Here is a 17,271-nt window from a genome sequence, read left to right as displayed (position 1 = left end):
TGGAGGGGTGTTATGTATGTATCTATTTTGTGCAGGAAATTCAAATGTACAGTGAATCCTGATTGGTTAATGGTCGCCCCTGAAAAGTATATAAAGAGGGCTGTTGCCTGTGTTCCTTTGCTGAAGTCTCACCCTGAATTAAAGAGCTGTTGTTACTAGCCTGCTTGTGCCTCTCGTTATTCCCGCGCTACAACAGTAACCATTGAAATACCTTAATGGTATATGGTGGTGAAAGTAAAAAGGATTGTTGTAACTTGGATAACAGCAAGAACATTTCTAAATTTAATTAAGGAAATTGTAACGATTGACATATTTTAAAATTTATATTGTGATGAAAGTAGAAATGATTAAATTGTGATTTGGAGGATTGTATGGGTAAAACACTGGAAAGAAAAAAAAGTTTAATGCCTAGGTGGAAGGGCCCGTATACTGTGGTCATGTGTTCCCACTTGCAGTAAAAAAAAGTGTTGAAATCCAAGTCTTGGATTCACTGGACTCGAGTTAAGTCCGCAGCTGAGGAATATTGGGAGGCAGACCAGGCCCAGGCCCAACCCCTAGTAGTACGCTTGAAGAAGCGCCCTCTATAACTGTCCTACCGGCAACGGGCAGGCAACATACGGGGCAGAAGAGGCCTTATTATTATTCACACCGGAAGCTGACCCTCCATGTACGGCTGAAGATTTGGAATGGGAAGTCAAACATATATAGCCATAGCTGTACTATCTCTTATTTTAATAAGTGTGCTTGCTGTTATTGTGATTAGTTGTGATTTGCTGTATATAGTATGCTGGAATCACCTCTTCCCCAAAAAGACAGGTGCTGAATCTAAAATCATTGACTGTGACAAAGAGCAGTACGAAACTCCTGTAGATATTTAAGCTGGGGAGTGAGCTCTCTGTGGAGCTGCTCTAGCTCTAGGAATGTGGATATTGTATTTAACAAATAAGAGGTGGTTCTGTGGGATACCTAAAACTAATATTGCCTTTTCCCAAGTCACATATAACCCTAACCTTCTTCCTGATGTGGTGATTTGTAGATTAAGGGAATTGTGATTGGATAGGTTCTGTGTAGAGGACAATTGTGAGTTTTCTGTGGCTTTGGCTATTATTGGCAAAGGGCCTAATGAGTAATAACACCCTGAACAGTAGTTCCCAATGTTGTGAGAATGCCCGAGTGACCCCCCTTGCCCTTGAGGAAGGATCCAGGGAAGTTGAAAACCCCAAAATATAAAGCAAGAACGGGTCACAAGGTGTGAACTCTTTGGAACAGGTCCACTCCCGCCAACGACGTATCATCAATAGGTGGGGTCGGTACCCTGGACCTAAGCCAACCCCAAGACCTAAAGACAAGCGTTTGACAATCCCAGAACAGAGTGGGGTAGAACAAAGGGAGAATGGGCCCCTGTAACAATTGAGAAAAGGGAACTACATGTTAAGAATACTAGAATTGAGTTAAAGCCTAGTTAATCAGTCTGACCCTACCCTAAGCCAAAAATGCTGGTTCTGTTTGTCTGCTGGTCCTTCATTTTACAATGCTGTTCCAGTTAAGCCAGATCTTTGGGTCAGGACCAGGGCCACAATAGTCCTTGAAAAAGATATTAGATGGAGAACCAAAGTAGCAGTAGCCAAATTGCAAGGAGACTTTTATAACGCCTTCAAAAGGCTGGGGATGAATCTTTTCCCCATTGTTGGCCCTATAGCCGTTGGTGTGGAAATCCTAGGGTCACCCTCCTTGTGTGTAAAGTGACATCAGGAACCAGATATTCCTGTGGGATCCATGAAGGGAGAACAATGTCCATCAGAAATACACTTTGACCCTAGAATGACACTTATGGATGTAAACCTAACTAGTGGCATTTCTCCTTATGCCCACTATTTATTTCAACAGGTCACTTCTCAATACCACCACATGTCTCCATTAGGTCCAACACAGGCTTATGTGTCCTATTTCCCCCTGGAAATACAAGCTCTCATTAAACTAACGAGCCCATGCCTTTTCCATGAACATAGGGGTGTGTGTGTAAGGAAAAATGGAGTTTTCTTCTTATGTGGGAAAAATGTGTAATTGTATTTACCTACAAACTGGACTGGAACATGTACATCTTTCCCCAAAAATAGGTGTTGTCAGTGGAGAACACACTATCCCTGTTCCCCTCATGGGGCATGTTAAAAAAAAGGGTGCCACTCTTGGTCCCACTATTAGCAAACCTGGGGATAGGGATAGCAGTCGAAACAGGTTTAAGAGGACTGAAACACTCCATAATTCAAATTAGGCAATTGTATCAAATTGCTGGAACCTTGGTCAAAGTCCAAGACCAAATAGATTCTTTGGCAGCAGTGGTCTTACAAAACTGGCATAGACCTTTTAACAACTGAAAAGTGGTTTGTAGACATGAATAAGTCAGGACAGGTGTGGTCAGAGAGATTGCCAAGGATTTACAAGACCGGGCATCCAAAATGGGTCAGAAGTTACAAGCGACAGAAATGTGGTTCTCTTAGTTGTCTGGGCCTGGCTGGATTAGACAGATGTTATTCCTGTTGTGACAGGCATGGCTTTTATTCCTTGTTCAGACAACTAGCTAAGAGAGCAGTGAAAGAGATAAGAGTTGAAAATGAGTTGATTTTGATGGAAAGCCTTATAGACCGTAAAATTGACCCTGATCTCCTTGATGAAAATGAAGTTTCTGATGCAGGAACATATGTACAACTCTCAACTGGGTAATTAGAGAAAGTGCTTCAGAGAATAAGATCATATGTATTACTTGTCTTTTCCTTTGCATTACTATGTACTGTATCTTATCCTGAATTGATGTTATGTCAAATGTTATATGCTTGCATTGTTGAATTAAGCTCTGTAATAGGTAAGACTCAATTGTAAACAAGTAAAATAGAGTCTTAAAGGGGGGATAAGGCAGAACGTAAAGTGAAATTGAATATAAGAGTGAAATAATACGGGGTCAGCCTAGATGATCTCTGAAGGGTCCTTTTGACTTCAGAAAGTTGCAGAGTTCAAGAAGTCAAACCGCAGGCAAAGAGACAGTTGCTGGATTCAAAAAGTCAAACTACAAGTATTAGCTAACTTCCTGGTACTATGTTAAAATGCAGAACTAAACCACATGGAGCTTCCTGCCTAAAGCAATAGGGGAGGGGGGCTAGCTAAAGAGGCAGATCTAAGATACTTCCTGTTTTTTGTTACTATAAAGATACGTGTCTTAAACAAGGTCTTTGTTCAGAATGTAAAACAGAATGCATGTCTGAATCTTTTGGCCAAAATAAAGCTTTTTCTGATTTTGAAATTCATCTCTTTTATTTTTCTGCGACAATATGGTTTTGGTCCAAAAAGTTAAGAAGGATTTGGAAAAGTGGGAAACATTACAAATATTGCTTTTAGGTAGGATAGGGACTATTAAGATGAAGATCCTACCTAAATTATTATATTTATTTCAAACAATCCCCATTCCATTAGATAGAAAATTTTTCATGGAACTTAAAAAAATTATTACTAAATTTGTCTGGTCTGGGAAAAAGGCAAGGATAAAATTATGCTTTCTCCAAGACAGTAGAAGTAGGGGTGGTTTTGGTCTCCCGGCGTGGGAACTATACCACAAAGCAGCTACGTTAGTTTGGATAAAGGATTGGGTCAATTTAAGGAATAGAAGAATCTTAACTCTGGAAAGACACGATCTACAAAAGGGGTGGCATGCTTTTATGTGGGACAAAGGGAATAGGATACATTCTTACTTTTACAGACATAAAATAAGAGATGTACTGATACAAATTTGGGAAGATATAAAGAAACATTATATGAAAATTCCCGGTTGGCTATCTACCATGGTAGTTATGATTCACCCCAACACATTAGATATTAGTAAAATGCCTAGATATGCAGAAATCTTAGATAAACAGGGAAAGCTTAAAAGTAACCAGGTATTAAAAGAACAGGGAATATCCATTGATTGGTGGCCATACTTGCAACTACAATCCAGATACAAAAAAGATGTGGAAGAATATGGAATAGATTTGGAACTAAGACAACTAGATAAATTGCTGATTGGCTCCGAAAAAAAAATAATATCCAAATTATACAATTATTTATTAGAATTTGATAGAGCAAAGGTGGTAAAAGAACCGATGATCGCATGGGCTAAAACTATAGGGATTAACATAAACCTAGACGATTGGGAAACTATCTGGAACAAAAATTGTTGTGGCCCGCCAGCGGCCTGCGCGGATTTTGGCTAATCCCGACAAGGAGGCTGGTGTGGTGTCGCGCCAGCAGCCTGTGCTCGAGTCGGACAGCGAGGAGGCTGAAGAGGATGTGGTGCCAGAGGCAGAGACTCAGCCAGGGCCTTCAGAACCTCCAGAGGCTCCTTCAAGTGAAGAGAGTGAAGTGGAGGAGCCTCTTCTCAACGCTCTAGCATGCAGGGCTGCCAAAAGGCAGGAGTGGCTACTCAGGAGGAGGTCTCGAGAGTAAGGCTTGGGGTTAATTGGCCACTCCCTTAGCCTATTTAAGTTCGCACACAAATAGCAAACGCTGCTGGAAATGTTTGGTCCTACGCAGAGCATTTTGAGAGTGAGTTTTTTGTTACAACTTGGTTTCTGGGCTGATTGCCAACCCTTGTCGGTCTTTGTTTAATCTCTGTAATTCGTAGCAGGCTGATAAGGACATGGGTGGTTAAAGCCTGCATTTTGAAAGGGGTCTGTTTGCATTAAACGGACCCGTAGCTGGGGCAGAACAAAAATTATATGTTAACAAAATCGGTGGCCTATAAGGGAAATCAGTATAAAATGCTCTATCGTTGGCACTTAGCTCAGCAAGACTGGCCAAAATGTACCCAAATCTAAGCCCCAAGTGCTGGAAATGCAATCAACATCAAGGTACCACCTTTCATGCCTGGTGGTTATGCCCCGAAGCCAAAAAGTATTGGATCAAAATACGAGATTGGCTACAAGATTTAATAAACTGCCAAATTGAGTTAAATCCGGAAACATTCTTCCTGGGAATATTGAAAACTAAATTTGATAAAAAAATGAGATATCTGATCCTACATATACTAACAGCAGCAAGAATTGCGTTCACGCAATATTGGAAAGAACATAACTTACTACCAGAGGGATTGATTATTCAAAATATATTTGAATGTGCCGAAATGAATAAACTAACTTTAGAATTAAAAGAAAAAGAGGATTTGGAATACTATGCGATTTGGGAAAATTGGTATAGGTGGATAGACAACAGAAACAAAAATAGGTAATATTTATAAGGAAGCTGAGGATGTATATATATAATGTAGATTTTATGTGAATTGTTAATTCAAAGTATATAAAAATGACAGTGTTTGAATATGTATTAGAGTTTTGGAAAAGAAAAACTACAATAAAAATTATGTAAAAAAAAAATAAAGTTGGAAGGAGCCTTGGAGGTCATCTAGTCCAACCCACTGCTCATGCAGGAGACCCTGTAAGTACCATTTGCAGATAAGTGAATGCCTAGTCTCTTCTTAAAAACCTCCAGTGACGGGAGAACCCACAACTTCCAGTGGCGAGCAGTTCCACCGGTTAATCATCCTCACCGTTAGGAAGTTTCTCCTTAATTCCACATTGCTTCTTTCAATTAATTTCCATCAGTTGTTTCTTGTCTTGCCTTATGGTGCTTTGGAAAATAAGTGGACCCCCCTCTTCTTTGGGGCAGCCCCTCAAATACTGGAATATTTCTATTGTGTCACCCCAAGTCCTTCTTTTCATTAAAGGAGGCATATCCGAATCCTGTCACCGTTCTTGGTATGTTTTCATCACCTTAGTTGCTCTTCTCTGCACTTCTTCCAAAAGGTTCGGTGATCCAATCCACTTCCTGCTGGCAATCCAGCTTTTCCTGCTGTTGGGGTCCCGTGCCTTTTGCACCTACCCCCCCTTGCAAGAACACACACCCCACAACTGTAAGAAAGCCTTTATTGCAAATAAACATAGCTCAGAAAATAATAGACATAATAATCATTATAATACATCTGGAATAGGCCCTACAGCCCCGTCTGGGTTAATGGGGCATGAAGTGGCTGACATGTATTTCGGAGGCCATTCGCGGAAGGGGATGCAAGCACGGGTGGCTGGGAAGGATGTGTGGGGGGGGGTCATCTCCTGGCTTTGGTTTCAAGGATGTGGTGTGGGGTTCAGGGGAATAGCAGTCTCTCGTGTCCGGTTTTGGGCCTGACCACCGTCTCCTTCCATCAGCAGCTCTACCTCCATTTGCGGGGACCCCAGACCCACTCGGCAAAAAAAAAAGTCATTTTCAGGGCAAAGTTGCGGGGGGGGGGGAGGAGAGGGAGTGGGTGGGGAAGGAAGTGCCCCTCCCCAATTCTTGCGCCAGATCCTGAGCTCCGAGCAATCTTGATGCGCTGAGGAAGTCCGGCGTGAACGAACGATGTCGGCAGCGATGGGTGTTGTGCATTTCTCCGAAGGGGACATGGTTGGAGGGGGTAACCGCCATGTACAGAGAACACCCCCCCCCCAAATGCTGAGAGGAAAGGGGGGAGGGCTGGGGCACAGACAACAGAAGTGGCAACCCCTGCATGCTGGGGCGCAAGCAACTGACTGGCTGCTCTGGAGGCCGGATCCAGCAAAGACGTCCTTCGGTCCCTCATCCAAAACAGGTCTGATCCCGGAAGCAGAGCTGGGAGATTTGTGCCTGCCAGGCTGACCTCTGACCTCTCCCCAATCCTTCCAACCTTGTCCCACTCCCAAGGATCGAGGGGGACCCACTATCCAGAAGGTGGGTCGCCTCTGAATGGCAACCTCACTTTTTCGGGATGGGAAAAGCGTTGCTGCATCTCCTCACCCCGAAGAACGGGGTGCATCCGGATGACCTTGTGGTGCCCTCATTCCAAATGCGGCTTTTTTACACATCCTGCTTAAGCCTGTCGACCTTAGCCACCAAATCCCTCGGAACCCACTTTTTTTGGGGGGGGAAGGCCATGGTAGTTTTAGCTGGCCACGGTTAAGAGGACAGCGGTTTCCGTGGCTGGGAGCAGCTCCGCGAAGGTGCAAATCAGCAACACGGGGAGGAAAAGGGCTGGGGGAACCCAGGATCCCCCCTTTCAAACATCTTTTCCATCTGACCCACCCTCTCCACCATATACTGGGGGCTAAGCAACCAAATTTCGAGGAGACCCCGCAAGGATTGCCGGACCTTGACGCACGCGCACGCACACGCACACGCCAAAAATTCAGAACCTGTTTCACCTGTTCAACCTGCCTTGGCACCCTGGAAGGAGGAATGTTACCGAAAAGCCTTTGGGAGGGAGGACCCTGCTTGCTTCGGCAAGGAACGTCGTACAATCCCGCCAATGCTGCCCGTACACAACCACTCAGCCGAAAATGACAATGAAGGGCTACAAAGCCATATCTCGCCTGGCCAAAGCAGGAGGGGTCGCTGCACCTGACCTCCCAGCACCCCGAGGAATAAGGGGGACCAGGCAGCTGGTTCTCTCTAGCACAACAGCCACCAAGGTTTGGCCACGGCGGACTGGTTCTGTGTAGGGCGGTTTTCTGCAGACTGGAGGAATGTGGTTTTACGTGCTGCCTGCATCCCACACGTGTGCGGATTGGGCTTCGCTTGCTTGCACAGACTGGTTCCCGGCAGGCTGCGAACTGGTGTCAGTACACGGGCCAGGATTGGGTACCCCTGCTCTAGCAGCAACTTCTGGGCTAGCTACGGAGTTCAACCGTTCCCCAACTTTGTCGCTCGCCTGACTCGCTTTCAACACCAAGAAAACGAAAACTTGAAGCCAGAATTTGGAGGCTCTCCAGCAGCTGGCAGGGCAGGGCTGCCCCCCTTCTGGCCATCTCGGGTCTGGCTGACAGGCAAAGGCCCAACTGCACGTCGGAATGCTGTTTTCCGAGCGCATCAACTCAACAAATGCAAGTCACGGCTCTTTGAGCACAAGAGTCCCAGACGAAGGGGCTTCTGGGTCTCTTGAACTCCTGCCCCACAGGCCTGGTTGTGGGAAAGAGGCCTGCGGTCACGTAGGGGCTTGACTACAGCTTCCCTTGGCTTCAGGGGCTGCCCCTGTGCTGGCAAAACTATCTCCACGCTGTGCATGGCAGGACAGTTCTGCCTGAAACACTTGTCGGGGAAGATGGGGAGCAAGTCGCCCCAGCTCCAACTTACTTGACCTAAAACAAAACTTGGACAATTGTGTTTCTTTTTTGGGGGGGAGGGGGGTTGAGTCCATCTGTTCCTTCGCGATGGGCCAAGCCCTTAACATGCCTCCAGACTGGCACGGCTGCATTTCGCCAGCTTAAAAAACAAACCATGTCCCCCCCCCCCCAACTTCTGGGCGGTTTTAGGTCGGGGTGCATCGCTGAGCAAGGACTTAGTTAGAAGAATGCACCCCTCAAAGCACACCGGGAAAGAGCCACAGAGGAAGGACACTCATGGTTGGAGGGCTGGATTCTTCTTCCAAAGCTGCCGGTGGGAGGCACCTTCCATCACCTGGGCTGCAGACTGCAAGCAGCCCCCTTGTGCCAATGCAGAACCCCCCCCAACCCCCGACCCATGCACAAAGCTGCCACTCTGTGTGCCCATGCACGGATCTGCACACGAGCCACGGGTTCTCCCTCCTCGCATCATTCGCACACTCAACCACATCTGTCGGCATCAACACCTCTGCCCGTTCCCGATAAAATCCGTGCCACCTCTGGGCCTTGAAATCAGCCTAACTCAATGGGCACAGGATGCCCAAGAGAAGCTGGGATAGGGGAGGGGGCCGAGTCCTCCTACCGCCCCACGCTTCTCATCCCTTGCAGACTTCGGTGGGAGGAGGGGAGGCTGTCACTATTCCTCCTTCCTCCCCGTCCTAAGCGGGCTCCCCTTGTATGTTTTGACCGTCTTGGGACACTCCCGTGCGAAAGGAGACACCACCCCTTTCTTTCCAGGAAGGCTTCCCACCTTAAGGCACAGACCCCCCCCCCCCCATAAAAATTCAGCTTTATCCCTTCCAGCCAGGGCTAGGACCCAGCCTCTTGGGTGCCACATGGGGAAGGGGGCAAGTCCAGGGGCGACAGGTCATTCTAAAGTGCTTCTTGTTCATTCTGGCCCCTCTCCTTGTGCGAGGAACCCACCCATCTTTCAGCCCCACCACAGTCCAACCTCTTTGGTGTCGGCTCCCCGCAAGAGTCAGACCTTTCTAGTCCAGCTGTTGGGAGCAGGGGGGGTTCCTTCTGCCTTGCCCCACCCCCAAGACAGCCCCATGTTGCTGGGGGGGGGGAAATGTGGCTTTCCTGACCTGGGGGCTCATTAACTCTCGGAGTTGAGTGCCAGGCAGGGCCCCTCCCCCAATGTTTTTTCCCTATCGGAGGGGCCAAATCCCTCCCCACCCCCCTGAAAAATCCAAGTTCTGCATCACCCCGATGGACATACAGGGAGCATGTCTGCTGGCCTGTTCAGTTTGGCACAAAGCTGGCACTCCCTCGCTGGCAAGAGTTCAGCCGTCTGGTTCACGCGGTGATGCCGGCGCAATGCCAATGGTACATCTCTGGAATGAGTTAATTTCATTTTTCCTTTTGTAAAGAGGAAAAAACTTTTCTTCACAAGAGGGGAAACAGGGTCTCCGGAGTCAGCTTTGCAAAGCCATGATAACAGAGCAGACCCACCATCTTGGGGCTGTGCTGAGAGCCATGTCCGGGTACGAGGCACCCCCTCCAACTAGGGTTCATCGAGGGGTGCCGCCTTCACTCAAGTTTCCGGGGGGGGGGGGCGCTCTTCCATCTTCACTTCCTGTTTGAACTGTTGTCAAGTTCTGGGTCTTTCCTTCTGTTGTTCAGGAGTAGATGAGGGGTGTCCAGGGAAATTCGTGGGGTGGGGGGCCTCGGCGGTAAGACAAGATGGGCACGGTTTTGGTCCTCCTGCCATATGACACATTTTTGGGGGGGGGAGAGTGCCCTTGCTGGAAGGATGGATTGCCTCGAGACAGAAAGAGTCTTGGCCAGGTGGGTTAGATCCAAGGAAGGTCCGTGTGCGTCCCTAGAGCAGGAGGGGGCAGATGGGGGCTTCCCAGTTCAGGATACATGCATAAACCCAGCAGTCCGCCCACAGGACGCTGCCAGGGGAGATCCGAGGGGAGTCCAGCCCCAGCCAATCTGTGCTCACCCCTGGCAGACAAGTTACCGCAAAGAATCGGGAATCGAACAAAGTCTGGGATTAGGGGCGGCTGGGTGTGTCTGATCACCCTGATGGAGCTGAAGAGTGCGTGTTGGGCAGGTGAGGCCTAGCCAGGCGCGGCCGGGGGCATCCCTGTTGCTGGGCTGGAGCTGCCCCAGATGCGGAGGGTGTGGAATGACCAAGGAGGCCCTGCCAGCGTGGCAGAGGCAGTGAAGCATCTCGCTCGGGGCTTCCACTGTGGTGGTGGGCCGGGGGGCAGCCGACAACCCCTTGGACTTGGAGGTGATGGGCGGGGGTTGTCCCATGGGCACGACCGAATGGGCGCTGGAGCTGGGCAGCAACGGTAAGCCCAGCCGGCGTTGACAATGGAGCATCTCCACGTGGGGATCCAGAATGGTGGGTGGAGCGCTCAGCTTCGGGTCCTGCTCTGAGCCGGGGGCCACTCCTTGGAGGTGTGCCGAGGGGCCGGCCATGTGTTGACCAGGGGGAGGGTCCGCAGGAAGACTCTGCCCATGAGGGGCCCTGTGCTGGCTGGAGGGGGCTGGTTGGTGGAGACCAGGGGAAGGGTCTCCGGGCATATCTGGACGGGGGGCCGGAGTGGCTTGCTGCGCAGCCGAAGCGGGGTCCCCCAGGAGGGCTTGTTGTAGCGCAGGGGTGGCCAGGAGGGTGCTAGTCAGTGGATCAGCACCCAGCACCTGCCGATGGGTACGCTGGTGAGCGCGTAGAGCTGACTCCCCCTTGAAGCGTTTGGGGCAGCAGGAGCAGGCATGGGGCCGCTGCTGCGAGTGTGTTCGCTGGTGGGCTGCCAGATTGCCCTTCTGGCTAAAACGCCGCCCGCAGGTGGCGCAGGGGAATGGACGTTCTCCTGAGTGGATACGTCGGTGGGTGATGAGATTGGCCCGTTGGTTGAAGCGCTTCCCACACTCGGTGCAGGGGAAGGGCTTCTCGCCGGTGTGGATGCGCTGGTGGGTGATGAGGTTGGGCCGCTGGCTGAAGCTCTTCCCGCAGACGCTGCAAGGGAAGGGCTTCTCCGTCGAACGGCTTCCGCGCGGCACCAGCACTTTTGGCTCGGGCGCAATCAGCCCCTCTTGAACGGCGTGGGTGCGCTGGTGGGCCGCCAGGTTGGCCTTTTGGCTGAAGCGCTTGCCACAGCGTAGACAGGGGAACGGCCGCTCACCAGTGTGGACCCTCTGGTGGGTCAGCAGGTTGGGGCGTTGGCGGAAGCGCTTGCCGCACTCCAGGCATGGATAGGGCTTCTCACCGGTGTGGATGCGCCCGTGAGTGATCAGGCCCTGCTTCTGCCGGAAGCACTTGCCGCACACCATGCAAGTGAAGGGGCCCGAACCCAGGCTTTGGGAGGGACGTCCGGGGCCACCCAGGCTAGGCTCGCAGGAGGCCGCTTCCTCCTTCTTGACCCGGGGTTGGGGTCTCAGCTGCCCAGGGTTCGGGGCCAGGAACAGACCCGCCCGGGAACTCTCAGGGAAGAGCTGGTAGCGTTCCAAGCTGGCCACAAAGCCCTTCTGTCCTCCCTCTTCTTCCTTGATGGCTTTGCTCCGTCCAGCGGCTGTTCCAGAGCAGACAAAAAGAGGGAGGGGGGGGACACAAAAGAAATGAAATGGAATAGTGCAGGGGTCCCCAACCCCCGGGCCATGGCACACTACCAGCCTTGGCCTATTTGGAATCGGGATGCGCGAGCACCAGGCGAGGGCATATATGGGCACAGCTCTCGCGCAAGCAACAGGCACACCATCCACTCGTTTCCGACTCTGAGACATGACACTCATCTCCGTTTCTCGGCCAAGGGATCCCGCATTGTCTGAAGACGCTTCCATGGGTCACGTAGCTGGTATGGCTATACAGCAAAGGCTCACGGAACGCTGTCACCTTCCCACCAAAGTGGTACCTATTAAACTGGTTGAGCTTTCGTGCTTTTGAACAGCTAGCAGGAGCTGGAGCAGGTAACAGGAACTCACCCCATCTGAGCAGCTCAGGTCTCAAACATAGGCTGTCGGTTTTAGCCGCTTTAACTGCTCGGCCATTCTACCCAAATCTTTGTATGCACGCCAATTGCTTGTGTACTGGAGACAAATTCCTGGTTTTGCTCCACCGTAAAACCAGGCGCTCCCCGGACTTGCCTACCTTGGCAGGTACCTGCACAGAGTTTGCCTTCCTCCAACTTCTGACGGTCGGTGACCCCGAGTTCCTCCCACCGTTCAATCCAAGACAGGCTCTCAGGTTTGAAGAAACGGTAACCTGGGGGGAAGAGATCACAAAAGGAACAGGTGAGCCAGTGAATTCTTCTTCACGGAATTTTCTGGAAGGACAGGAAGAGATGTGCTTTGAAGCGGCTCATCTCCCGGGTACCACCAAGCCCATAAGGCAGCTCTGATTTGGGCCATGTCTGTGAGGTGCGGCTGGGCTGGGGGGGGGGGTGGCCCAAAGTCACCCAGATGGTTTTCATGCCTAAAGTGGGATTAGAACTCCCAGTCTCCTGGTGATTGGCCCAAAGTTACCCGGTTGGCTTTCCTGCCTAAGGCGGGACTAGAACTCCCCGTCACCTGGTGATTGGCCCAAAGTCATCCAGCTCTCTTTCATGCCTAAGGCGGGACTAGAACTCACCATCTCCTGGTTCCTAGGCCAGTACCTTCGCCCCTACAGCAAGCTGGCTCAACTATCAAGCTAACCTTGAATTCAATTCAACCGAAAGAAGGGTGCTGGCATTTTGGGGCAGAATTATAGTATTTATAATAGTAATTATATATTTATTTCCCCTCCTGGTGAACTGAACCAAGATGAGGAAAACTCTCCCAAAGTGTCTTCAGGTCAAGGAAGGCCATCCCACAACTGCCAAACGTTGTGTCGTTTGACACCCCTGAAGGGCCAGGGTTTGTCGTGCACCCGCAACCCGGCCCTACGCACAGAAGTCAGGAAACGAAACCTGAGGAAATAGGTGCAGCCATCCGAACCCTGGCTAGCATGGATGTGTGTGTGTGTATACGGGATCAGCCCGCGGACGTACCTGGACATGGATCGGTGGGAATCCCGCGGGTGGAATCCAGCTGGTCGCCCACGCACGGCTCTCCGACTCGCTCGATCCGAGACAGGAGATCGGGTTTGAGAACCGGATAGCCTGGAAAAGATTTGACATGGCAGGTCAGAACCAGGCAAGACGAACCAGCCCCTACTCCCTGGCAGCTGGCCAAAGGAAAACCCCTCTTTCTTGGGGCTCAGGAGGGAGGGGTGCTTCGTTAACTGGCTGCCCCACCCCAGGAGGAGGAGGAGTAAGGACTGTGGGATACTTGGTGCTCTCTGAACTTGGTGGTTTTGTTTCAGATGTTTTATTACCAAACTAGGTTAACACCATCAGGGCAAGAAAGGAGGGAGGGAGGAGGAGGAAAGATTGTGTGGTCCTTGGTGCTCTCTGAGTTGGGTGGTTTCCTGGCAGACATTTCATTACCAAACTAGGTAACATCATCAGTGCAAGAAAGGAGTGGGGTTTGTGGAGGAGGAAGAGGAAGAGGAGGGGGAGGAAGAAGAAGAGGAGGGGGAGGAGGAGGAAGGGCTGTGGGGTCCTGGGTGCTCTCTGAGCTGGGTGATTTCCTGGCAGACCTTTCATTACCAAACTAGCGAACACTGTCAGGATGGCTCTTACCGAGAGAAGTCACCAGCTCGTAGTTCTCCATCACAACATCCAGAGATGGTGGAAGTTTTCTGAGCTCCTTGGGGAGGAAGAGGAGGAGGAGGAAGACCAGCTCAAGCGTTACGTGCTGGGGAAAAAAAAGCACACACACCTACATCCTTCTGCTCAAACCATTTGGGAGCTAGGAACTAGAAAACCCATCTTGGGACACTGAATCACAGAGTTCAAAGGGACCTCCGAGGTCATCTAGTCCAACCCCCTGCTGGAGCAGGAGACCCTCACAGAAGGATGGAGTTGGAAGGGACCTTGGAGGTCATCTAGTCCAACCCCCTGCTCAAGCAGGAGACCCCATACCAGGAAAATCAATCAATCAATCAATCTATCAATCATCTATCTATCTATCTATCTATCTATCTATCTATCTATCTATCTATCTATCTATCATTTATCTATTATCTACCTACCTACCTATCATCTATCTACCTATCATCTATCTATCCATCTATCCATCCATCATCTATATCTATCTACCCATCTATCTCATCTGTGTGTGTGTGTATGTATGTATGTATGTATGTATGTATGTATGGTGTGTGTGTATACACACACACACACACACATTCTTACTTCTTCGTAGGATTTATGTGTGTTTTTCCTCTAGCCAGGTTTTTCCTACGTAACCAAGGTGGCAGGTGGGGCGGGGGAGAAGCAAGACATGGCTCTCCTTGCCGTCTCTTCCCCACCCTCCCGTTGCCAGGCATGGCAGGGCTCCTGCCCCTTGCTTAGCTACCCGCACCCTTTAGGGATGCAATTTGGGGTGGCAGGTAGGGCGGGTGAGAAGCAGGACACGCGTCTTACCTTTCCAGCTCCGTCGCGTTCCTCGCCGTTGTTTTCAGGGAAACACGCTGTAAAACAAAACCTTCTCGCAAGTTCAAACTCCTCAAACTCGCGCGAAGGTTTTGTTTTACAGCATGTTTCCCTGGACACAATGGCGAGGAATGCGACGGAAATGGAAAGGTAAGACACGTGTCCCGCTTCTCACCCGCCCTGCCACCCCCAAATTGCATCCCTAAAGGGGGTGGGTGGCTAAACGAGGGGCAGGAGCCCTGTCATGCCCGGCGAGGGGGGGAGAAGAAATGGCAAGGGGAGCCACGTCTCGCTCCACCCCCATCCCACCTGCCACCCCTCTTGATAAAGAGACTGCGGGGAAGGGAAGCAGCTGTTGCCATTGGGGTGGGGTGTGTTGGGCCACTCGGCCAACACAAAGAACAGGCCAACACAAAGAACAGGGAGGGGAGGCGACGGCAGCAATGGGACATCCAGTCCCACACTCGCCACCTCCTGCACCCCCAAAATAATAAGACTCCCGATAATAAGGCCAAGCCCTTATTTGGGGGGGGGGTCAAAAGAAAATAAGACTCTGTCTTATCAATCAACCAGAGGATTTGATGTGTAACAAATATTTAATCTCTCTTCAACGGATAGTCCTTGCCTTACGACCATTCGTTTAGGGACCATTCCCAGTTATGATGGGACTGAAGACCATGACCGTTGCAACATCCCCGTGGCGACGTGATCAAAACTTCAGACGTTCAGCATCAGCTTCCAGTTTACGATGGTCGCAGCGTCCCGAGGGAGGGGGGGTAATGGGATCTCATTTTGCGACCGTCTGACAAGCAAAGTCCGTGGGGCAGCCGGGTTCCCTTCACAACTGTGGGACTCACTTAGCAATTGTAGGATTCGCTTAACGACCATGGCAAGAAAGGTCGTTGCATGGGGCAAAACTCACTAAATCAGGGTCCCACTTAACATGTTAGGTAGGCTCCATTATGATCGTAAATCAAGGACTGCCTGCATCACATTTGTCAACTGAAGAGTGACTCACCTAAGTCCTGCAGGATTCACTTAACGACCGTGGCAAGAAATGTCATCCAATGAGGCAAAACTCACTTCACTGAGGTCTCGCTTAATGACAGAAATTGGGGGCTCCGTTGTGGTCGTTAAGTCAAGGACTGCCTGTATAATGCTGGTATTCCAGCTGGGAGAAAGACAGACAACAGATAGAGATAGAGATAGAGATAGATAGAAATAGAGACAGAGACAGACAATATAGATAGATAAGATACATAGAGAGAAGACAGATATACAGGATAGATGGATGGATGGATGCAGAATATAGATACAGGATAGATATAGACAGACACATATATTAGATGACAGATAGATAATAGAGATGATAGATAACATATATATATACACACACATATATATATAATATAGATTTATATTTATATATAAGTATTGTATTGTATTGTATTTTATTGTATTGTGTGTGTATGTATATATATATATATATACCATTTCCCCAAAAATAAGACATCCCTGAAAATTTTTAAACGCAGAGCTGGAAATCAGATAAAACGGCAAGAGGAGCCCCACTTTGCTCCACACACCCCAAAATAATAAGACCTCCCCGAAAATAAGGCCAAGAACTTATTTCGGGGTTCAAAAAAATATAAGACAGGGTCTTATTTTCAGGGAAACACACACACACACACACACATATATATTATATACACGTGTATATACACACACACACGTTATGTGTGTTCATATATGTATATATACATGCGTGCATAGTGTATGTACGTATGTATATATAATTTATATCAAGAATTTATATATATATATTTATATAAATACCTTATATAAATTATATATACATACATATACATGTATAATTTATATATATAAAAATATACAGACACACATACATATGTATATGTATGTATGAATGCATGTACGTATGTATGATGTTGGGTTGATCCCATTACAGGCAGTCCTTAATTTAAGAGCAACAATCGACTCCAAAACAGGACGTTGCTAAGTGAGACATTTGTTAAGTGATTTGTTACGGCCCCATTTTACGATTGTTCTCGCCACGGTTCTTCATTGCATCCAGCTTCACTTTGACTTTGCTGGTCCGACGGTCGCAAAAGGGGATGTTGCGACCATCGTAAATGTGTGTCAGTTTCCAGGCATCTTGACCATGGGCATGCTGCCACGCTCATAAGTGTTCAAAAAACAGTCCTAAGTCCCTTTTTCCAGTGGCGTTGTAAGGTCGAATGGTCACTAAACAAACCGTCGTAAGGCGAGGACCAGCTGAATTAATTAAGACCCCCTTATCTGAACATAGTTACATAGTTTTCTGGTTAAATAAGGATGAGAAAGCTTCTAACTTCATTCTTTAACAGATGTTTAATATTTATACAGACCCCTTATGTTAAGGAGAGGAGAATTGATTTTTTTATTATTATTTTTCTTTTCAGAAAAAGAAAAGCAGATTTTTTTAATACTTAATGTCGGATGTTGGGCTCACATTTTTTCTCTTTTTTTCTTTTTATGTACAAACATTGTTTGCTTTTTTCTTTGCTGTTGTTACTATTGGATATATGGGTTTTTTGTTTCTGTTTGGT

General features: G+C 48.8%; 1 protein-coding gene across 1 annotated transcript in view; it reads right to left on the bottom strand.

Moving 5' to 3' along the window:
* REPIN1 (replication initiator 1) overlaps positions 1 to 17,271 on the bottom strand; it is a 40,015-nt gene that overhangs the window by 18,946 nt on the left and 3,798 nt on the right. The window contains exons 3-6 of the mRNA XM_070944816.1: positions 13,808 to 13,922; positions 13,175 to 13,285; positions 12,295 to 12,408; positions 10,162 to 11,719 (exon numbers count right to left, since the gene is read on the bottom strand). Coding sequence (XP_070800917.1) covers positions 10,162 to 11,719; positions 12,295 to 12,408; positions 13,175 to 13,285; positions 13,808 to 13,838 — 1,814 coding nt within the window. The 5' untranslated portion in view covers positions 13,839 to 13,922. The remainder of the gene's footprint in view (positions 1 to 10,161; positions 11,720 to 12,294; positions 12,409 to 13,174; positions 13,286 to 13,807; positions 13,923 to 17,271) is intronic.

This window comes from Pituophis catenifer, unplaced genomic scaffold, assembly GCF_029215685.1.
Source record: "Pituophis catenifer annectens isolate HBS135680 unplaced genomic scaffold, rPitCat1.0.hap2 SCAF_5, whole genome shotgun sequence".
In the NCBI taxonomy this organism is placed as follows: domain Eukaryota; kingdom Metazoa; phylum Chordata; class Lepidosauria; order Squamata; family Colubridae; genus Pituophis; species Pituophis catenifer.
This window is presented reverse-complemented; position numbering and strand designations above follow the sequence as displayed.